General features: G+C 42.8%; 2 protein-coding genes across 2 annotated transcripts; both read right to left on the bottom strand.

Annotated features, from left to right (window-relative positions):
• Positions 1 to 2202: 2202 nt before the first annotated feature.
• LOC119777621 (adhesive plaque matrix protein-like) lies at positions 2203 to 5455 on the bottom strand. Its single transcript, XM_038276580.1, has 2 exons — positions 5443 to 5455; positions 2203 to 4754 (listed from the first exon to the last, which is right to left on the bottom strand). The coding sequence occupies exons 1-2, from the start codon at positions 5453 to 5455 to the stop codon at positions 2203 to 2205; spliced, it is 2565 nt and encodes an 854-aa protein (XP_038132508.1).
• Positions 5456 to 6110: 655 nt separating this feature from the next.
• Positions 6111 to 8221, bottom strand: bsx (brain-specific homeobox). Its single transcript, XM_038276581.1, is given in 4 exon segments — positions 6111 to 6477; positions 7209 to 7399; positions 7913 to 7961; positions 7963 to 8221. Coding segments are annotated over 4 exon segments (687 nt in total). The 5' UTR covers positions 8155 to 8221; the 3' UTR covers positions 6111 to 6222.
• Between the last annotated feature and the right edge of the window lie 912 nt (positions 8222 to 9133).

Here is a 9133-nt window from a genome sequence, read left to right as displayed (position 1 = left end):
ATTAATGAATAATCAGTGGGATTAATGAATAATCAGTCGGATTAATGAATAATCAGTGGGATTAATGACTGACCAATTGGATTAATGAATAATCAGTCGGATTAATGAATAATCAGTGGGATTAATGACTGACCAATTGGATTAATGAATAATCAGTCGGATTAATGAATAATCAGTGGGATTAATGACTGACCAATTGGATTAATGAATAATCAGTGGGATTAATGAATAATCAGTCGGATTAATGAATAATCAGTCGGATTATTGACTGACCAATTGGATTAATGAATAATCAGTGGGATTAATGAATAATCAGTCGGATTAATGAATAATCAGTCGGATTAATGAATAATCAGTGGGATTAATGACTGACCAATTGGATTAATGAATAATCAGTCGGATTAATGAATAATCAGTCGGATTATTGACTGACCAATTGGATTAATGAATAATCAGTTGGATTATTGACTGACCAATTGGATTAATGAATAATCAGTCGGATTAATGAATAATCAGTCGGATTAATGACTGACCAATTGGATTAATGAATAATCAGTCAGATTAATTAATAATCAGTCGGACTGATGAATAATCAGTCGGATTAATGACTGACCAATTGGATTAATGACTGACAGTTGGATTAATGACTGACCAATTGGATTTATGAATAATCAGCCGGATTAATGAATAATCAGTCGGATTAATGACTGACCAATTGGATTAATGAATAATCAGTCGGATTAATGACTGATCAATTGGATTAATGAATAATCAGTCGGATTAATGACTGACCAATTGGATTAATGAATTATCAGCCGGATTAATGAATAATCAGTCGGATTAATGAATAATCAGTCGGATGAATGACTGACCAATTGGATTAATGAATAATCAGTTGGATTAATGAATAATCAGTCGGATTAATGACTGACCAATTGGATTAATGAATAATCAGTCGGATTAATGACTGACCAATTGGATTAATGAATAATCAGTCGGATTAATGACTGACCAATTGGATTAATGAATAATCAGTCGGATTAATGACTGACCAATTGGATTAATGAATAATCAGCCGGATTAATGAATAATCAGTCGGATTAATGACTGACCAAGTGGATTAATGAATAATCAGTTGGATTAATGACTGACCAATTGGATTAATGAATAATCAGTCGGATTAATGACTGACCAATTGGATTAATGAATAATCAGCCAGATTAATGAATAATCAGCCGGATTAATGACTGACCAATTGGATTAATGAATAATCAGTCGGATTAATGACTGACCAATTGGATTAATGAATAATCAGTCCGACTAATCCATAATCAGTGGGATTATTGTATCATCAGTCTCTGATTGATAAATTATAGAATTATTCTAAACTATTTGAAATCATTTCCAGGGTCAATTTTGCATTTTGACAGAAAATTATCATCCTATTGTTGCTCCTAGAGGAAAGCTTTTGATGTAATCTCTGAATTATATTATTTAGAGCAAAATGATGGATTAAGTACTAGGACTAAAAGTGAAGCAATAAATCAGGAGAAAATAATGTTTTTGTTGTTTTTGGTTATTTAAAGCACCATGTTCTAAAAAGCAGCGCTGCTTTCTTTAATGTTGGATCAGATGTTTCCTCTCAGCAGGTGAGGAAACCTGAATAAATCCAGAAAATGTCTCCATCACAGCTCTTCACTGCTGCTATTAGGACTAACCTGGATGTGTTCCATTGGATCAGAACCAAAGCAAAGGTCCGGTCTCCTCCGACTCGTCAGTCTTTGGGTTGCTCTGAGTTCCTGTTCTTCTCCCATCAGGAGCTTTGTTGCTTCTCTTCTGTCTCTCCGCTCTCCTCTGCCTCCGTCCAACTGATGGCTCTTTTCCACAAGCTGAATGTGGTGAAATGTGTTGAAGAACTTCTTGGTGGAGTTTTAGATTCTCTGCTTTCTCCTGTCAGAAGGCTTCTGCTCCATTAAGCTGCTCTGTTTGGTTTTTCTCTATCAAAGCATAAAGATGAATGATGCTTCTTTTTCCTTTGATCTGATGATGATGATAATCAGTCTTTATGCAAAACAATGAAACCTTTATTTTTTATTTACATGTAGATCCTGTTCTTCAGCATGTTCCTCTCTGAGGATCATCTGACCAAGAGTTTAACCTCTGAAGCTACATTATGGGATGTGGAGGTGTTCTCCATCCAGTTTAAGATCCAGTGATGGGAACACTGGGTAAAGCTGGTCCAGTGGTGGGAACACTGGGTAAAGCTGGTCCAGTGGTGGGAACACTGGGTAAAGCTGGTCCAGTGATGGGAACACTGGGTGAAGCTGATGCAGTGATGGGAACACTGGGTGAAGCTGATGCAGTGATGGGAACACTGGGTGAAGCTGATCCAGTGATGGGAACACTGGGTGAAGCTGATCCAGTGATGGGAACACTGGGTGAAGCTGGTCCAGTGATGGGAACACTGGGTGAAGCTGATCCAGTGATGGGAACACTGGGTGAAGCTGATCCAGTGATGGGAACACTGGGTAAAGCTGGTCCAGTGGTGGGAACACTGGGTGAAGCTGGTCCAGTGGTGGGAACACTGGGTGAAGCTGGTCCAGTGATGGGAACACTGGGTGAAGCTGGTCCAGTGGTGGGAACACTGGGTGAAGCTGGTCCAGTGGTGGGAACACTGGGTGAAGCTGGTCCAGTGGTGGGAACACTGGGTGAAGCTGATCCAGTGATGGGAACACTGGGTGAAGCTGGTCCAGTGATGGGAACACTGGGTGAAGCTGGTCCAGTGGTGGGAACACTGGGTGAAGCTGGTCCAGTGATGGGAACACTGGGTGAAGCTGATCCAGTGATGGGAACACTGGGTGAAGCTGGTCCAGTGATGGGAACACTGGGTGAAGCTGATCCAGTGATGGGAACACTGGGTGAAGCTGATCCAGTGATGGGAACACTGGGTGAAGCTGGTCCAGTGATGGGAACACTGGGTGAAGCTGGTCCAGTGATGGGAACACTGGGTGAAGCTGATCCAGTGATGGGAACACTGGGTGAAACTGGTCCAGTGGTGGGAACACTGGGTGAAGCTGGTCCAGTGGTGGGAACACTGGGTGAAGCTGATGCAGTGATGGGAACACTGGGTGAAGCTGGTCCAGTGGTGGGAACACTGGGTGAAGCTGGTCCAGTGATGGGAACACTGGGTGAAGCTGATGCAGTGATGGGAACACTGGGTGAAGCTGGTCCAGTGATGGGAACACTGGGTGAAGCTGGTCCAGTGATGGGAACACTGGGTGAAGCTGGTCCAGTGATGGGAACACTGGGTGAAGCTGGTCCAGTGATGGGAACACTGGGTGAAGCTGATCCAGTGATGGGAACACTGGGTGAAGCTGATCCAGTGATGGGAACACTGGGTGAAGCTGGTCCAGTGATGGGAACACTGGGTGAAGCTGATCCAGTGATGGGAACACTGGGTGAAACTGGTCCAGTGGTGGGAACACTGGGTGAAGCTGATCCAGTGATGGGAACACTGGGTGAAACTGGTCCAGTGATGGGAACACTGGGTGAAACTGGTCCAGTGGTGGGAACACTGGGTGAAGCTGATCCAGTGATGGGAACACTGGGTGAAGCTGGTCCAGTGATGGGAACACTGGGTGAAGCTGGTCCAGTGATGGGAACACTTGGTGAAGCTGATCCAGTGATGGGAACACTGGGTGAAGCTGATCCAGTGATGGGAACACTGGGTGAAGCTGGTCCAGTGATGGGAACACTGGGTGAAGCTGATCCAGTGATGGGAACACTGGGTGAAACTGGTCCAGTGGTGGGAACACTGGGTGAAGCTGATCCAGTGATGGGAACACTGAGTGAAACTGGTCCAGTGATGGGAACACTGGGTGAAGCTGGTCCAGTGGTGGGAACACTGGGTGAAGCTGATGCAGTGATGGGAACACTGGGTGAAGCTGGTCCAGTGGTGGGAACACTGGGTGAAGCTGGTCCAGTGATGGGAACACTGGGTGAAGCTGATGCAGTGATGGGAACACTGGGTGAAGCTGGTCCAGTGATGGGAACACTGGGTGAAGCTGATGCAGTGATGGGAACACTGGGTGAAGCTGGTCCAGTGATGGGAACACTGGGTGAAGCTGGTCCAGTGGTGGGAACACTGGGTGAAGCTGGTCCAGTGATGGGAACACTGGGTGAAGCTGGTCCAGTGGTGGGAACACTGGGTGAAGCTGGTCCAGTGGTGGGAACACTGGGTGAAGCTGGTCCAGTGATGGGAACACTGGGTGAAGCTGGTCCAGTGATGGGAACACTGGGTGAAGCTGGTCCAGTGATGGGAACACTGGGTGAAGCTGGTCCAGTGATGGGAACACTGGGTGAAGCTGGTCCAGTGATGGGAACACTGGGTGAAGCTGGTCCAGTGGTGGGAACACTGGGTGAAGCTGGTCCAGTGGTGGGAACACTGGGTGAAGCTGGTCCAGTGATGGGAACACTGGGTGAAGCTGGTCCAGTGATGGGAACACTGGGTGAAGCTGGTCCAGTGATGGGAACACTGGGTGAAGCTGATCCAGTGATGGGAACACTGGGTGAAACTGATGCATTGATGGGAACACTGGGTGAAGCTGATGCATTGATGGGAACACTGGGTGAAGCTGGTCCAGTGATGGGAACACTGGGTGAAACTGGTCCAGTGATGGGAACACTGGGTGAAGCTGATGCATTGATGGGAACACTGGGTGAAGCTGATGCAGTGATGGGAACACTGGGTGAAACTGATGCATTGATGGGAACACTGGGTGAAGCTGATGGGATGCTGCTGGTTAAATTGATTTTATTTCCTGTCAGATTAATTGGAGCCACTGGAGTCAAACTAAAAGTTTTGGTTTTATCTAAATCAGTTTATTCCCATTTAAAATATTTAGTATTAGTGAATTATTTCTGATGTTAGAAATGTGTTAATATTTAATTAGGAGTTAAACGTTCATTAAACTAAAATATGTTCTTAGCAGAATTAGTGTGAATTACAAACATTCATATCATGAAAAAATAAAATAAAAGGTTTTGACTTTTCTAAGAACCGATAAAAGCCAGTGAAGCTTTAGAAAGATCTGCTTTTATTCCTCTGAAATCATCAAGGAGGGAAAATGGTTTCAAATAAAAATCTTTTCTGGAACCTTTTAAAGTTGAATTCCTTCCCTGCAGCCAAAAATAACCAACACATTTTTACAGGGTAAGAAAATCCAATTTACAGAGAATGGATCCATTCAGATTCATTTTATATATTTAGGAGGTAAAAAGTTAAAAAGGTTCTTATTTTTTAAAATCATCTGATTCCATCTGGAAACTGGTTTTTGATCATAAAGACAACATATCTATAAAATCTAATAAATCAACATGAGCCGATCATTGAAGTGAAGAGGCTCCGCCCACAAAACCCGCTTTGGAAACACATCAGTCCACCGATGGTTTCCATTTATAAACAGGAACATTTTAACAGGCTATAAAATGTTTAAAAATGAAAAATCAAACGGATGGAATCAGAAGGATTAATAACAGAATTATTGATATCAATGAGACATTTCCCAGTAAAAAACAAAAAGGTCTCAATAGATTTACAGACATTTTCCAACAAAGTGAATAAACTGTAAATTACATTCAAACATGAGAAAATAAATGAGCAATTAAAGATTTATTTTGTTTGTTTGTTTTTTTGTCTGGGATGAAAGTGCAAATGTAGAGGGGCGGAAAAACACTGCGTTTATATTACAAAGAGCTATTTACAGAAATATACACAAATACAAAAAAATAACAGCAATTTAACAGCTTTAGAGAATAACAATAATATTAATAATAATAATAGTAATAGCAATAAAAATAACAACAATAATAATAATAATGATGATGATAACAATAATAATAATAGCAATAATAATAATAATAATAATAACAATAACAATAACAATAACAATAATAATAATAGCAATAATAATAATAATAATAATAATAATAATAATAATAATAATAATAATAATAATAATAATAATAGTAATAATAATAATAATAATAATAATAATAATAATAATAATAATAATAATAATAATAATAATAATCATAATAATCATAATAGTAACAATAATAATAATAGTAATAATAATAATAATAATAATAATAATAATAATCATAATAGTAACAATAATAATCTCACACTGCCTCGGCAGGAGGAATCTTCCACAGCTGCTCCTATAGTAGATGGTCTGAGGAGCAAATGTCGTCCTCGATGTCCACCTCGTCGTCATCGTCGTTGTCCTCCAGGAGGAAGGAGTCCTCCTCCAGGCCGGGCCTCCTCTGCTCCTCTGCGCTCTTGTCGTTCAGCTCGCTCTCCCCGCTGGAGTTGTCTGCGCAGCGCTCCATCTCTGCGGGAGTTTTCCGCTCATCCTGCGCCTTCCGCAGCTGCTTCTTGTGCTTCATGCGCCGATTCTGGAACCAGGTTTTCACCTGAGAACGAGGCGGACAGAGATGAAGTCTGCCCGGATCCCAAAACAATAAAAACTACCCAAAAATAACAACATAATAGGAAACTAAGACAATAGAAATAAAATAAAAAGATTCCAGCAGCTATATAAATATACCCCTCTCTTCATTAACTTGTTATTATATTATATCCTATTATTACAACATATCATTATATCATATAATGTTATTTTATTAAATTATTTAATGTGTATTTTTGCGTCCTTTTTATTGATCTCAGAGATTTTAGCGCTTAAATGATTTTCATTTATTTCTGTTTTCCTCAGCAATATTTTCGCTTTTGTCGATCAGCTAAAAAACATCGAGGTCAGATAAAATAAACCTTCAATTTTGTAAAATGACTAAATAGATTTTATTGTCTAAATAGAAAATTTTATCTGAGAATTGATAATTTCTCTCTAATCGAATTAAAAATAAGGAAAAATATATAAAACCTTAAGTTGGATCAGAAACTGGCCAACCTGCTGTTTTAGTTTATTTAGGTTTTAGCTTGAGACTCCAGAGATAATGGAGATAATTGATGATACAGATAAATAATAATAAAGCTAAATAATAATACTGATAAATATTAATACAGATAATTAATGATACAACTAAATAATAATACAGCTAAATAATAATACAGATAAAGCAGCTTTAAATGCGCTCTCTCTGGGCGCGCGCGCCTCTGCCTGTCCTGCCGCGTGGCCCCCCACCTGTGTCTCGGAGAGGCTGAGCGCCGTGGCCAGCTCCACTCTCTCCGGCGTGGAAAGGTACCGCTGGATCTCGAAGCGCTTCTCCAGGCCGGACAGCTGAGAGTCGGAGAAGACGGTCCGGGCCTTCCGCCGCCGGCAGTGTTTCCCCGGCAGCTCCGCGTGATGCTGGAAGAGCGCCGGCATCTGCATCCCTTTGGACCCATGGAGGGTAGAGAGAAGCACGGACCCCAGTGAAGGAAACATAGAACAACAAACATAGAAGTTATATAAAAAAAAAAAAAAAAAAAAAAAGAAAAGATCATTTCTGAGGAAAAACCGGAACTGCTTCAAGTTTCTGAGAATAAAACAAATTATCAGAGAAAAACTCTAAAAAATTTATGAACTTCTGGTCAAATGATCAAAGGAATGGGATTTTTTTTAGTTTTTAGGATAATTATAGTTTTCATCATAATTTTAGTTTTCAGGATAATTTTAGTTTTCAGGATAATTTTAGTTTTCAGGATAATTTTAGTTTTTAGGATGTTTTTAGGATGAAGCGCAGACTGAATAAAATCACATCTAAAAATAATTCCTTTCATTTCTATCTAATAATTTTAAAGCACATTGATATTTAAAATTTTAACCAGAATCTCTACAGTAAAAACATTTTATGTGAAAATAAAAATAAAAAGATTTTTTTTACTCCCCCCCCCTGCAGTGCTCACCAGGTGTGAAAAAGTACTGGTGATGCTCCGGCTTGTGCAGAGGATGCGGGGTGCGGAGCCAGGATCGGGGTGGGGATCAGAGGGTATCCATACTCCAGGAGGGGCATCCTGGAAGCCAGGGAGCCGCAGAAAGGCGCGGGCATCACCTCTCTCAGCGGCTTGGGTTTATGCAGCAGGATGTCCTCAATGAAAAACGACGTGGACCTCTGCGTGGGCGCCGCGGACGCATAGTTCCCACTCATGGTGATGCAGTTTTCCTGCTTCTCCCTCTGTCCCCTGGTAGATGAAAGCTGTGGTGCCGCCGGGCATCACCGGGCTGAAGGTAAGGGGGTGGGGGGGTGGATTGGTCCGGCAGCCAATCAGAATGCAGGATGGCTGAGAGGGCCGCGTGAAGGACAGGCCCTGCGCTCTGATTGGTTCAGACGGATTCTAAGCCATGAGAAGGAAACGAGATTTAGAGCAAGCAGCGCACCTGTGGACACACACAGCCTCAGGCCGCAGGAGCCTGACTGGCCCCGGGCCCCCCAGGGCCCCCAGGCCTTCCAGCTCACAACTCTGGTGCTCCAGGAACCACAGTGTCCTCCAGCTGCCAGAGGAGCTCAAGCTTCTGGACAAACAGCCTTTCTAAAATGTCCCCACCCTGTTCCCTGGTAGTTCTGCAGGGGCCCTCACAGGGGACAATTGGGGGCCCTCACAGGAGGACCAGGGCCCCTAACAGGAGGACCAGAGCCCCTCAGAGGAGGACCAGGGCCCCTAACAGGAGGACCAGAGCCCCTCAGAGGAGGACCAGGGCCCTGACAGGAGGACCAGGGCCCTCAGAGGAGGACTAGGGCCCCTAACAGGAGGACCAGGGCCCTCAGAGGAGGACCAGGGGCCACAGGTCTGTCAAGTCGGTCCAGATTGGCTGTAATCATCAGTATTAAAATCTGGGCGAGTCGCTGCTTCTGCTCCCTAATTTGCTGATCCGCTGTTTTCATCACATTTCCAATCAGTCCACTTAGCGCCAAAGGAGGGGAGCTGCACGCGCATCAGGCAGCTAGGAGGAGCACAAGTCGAACCCCTGGACTGGAGGAGCAGGTTGGAGGAGATGAACAGGAGAAACATCTCAGAGATTAAAGCAAACTTCCACCTTTTTAGTCACTTTCAGGCAACAAGCACAAAATAATGCCTCTATGAGAGCCTCTGCCCCCCCCCCCACCCCCCGGCTTTAGATTGATGTAA

The sequence above is a fragment of the Cyprinodon tularosa genome, unplaced genomic scaffold (genome assembly GCF_016077235.1).
Source record: "Cyprinodon tularosa strain WSP-4 unplaced genomic scaffold, ASM1607723v1 ctg1253, whole genome shotgun sequence".
NCBI lineage: Eukaryota > Metazoa > Chordata > Actinopteri > Cyprinodontiformes > Cyprinodontidae > Cyprinodon > Cyprinodon tularosa.
Note: the sequence above shows the minus strand (reverse complement) of the source record. Positions and strands in the feature narration are given on the sequence as shown.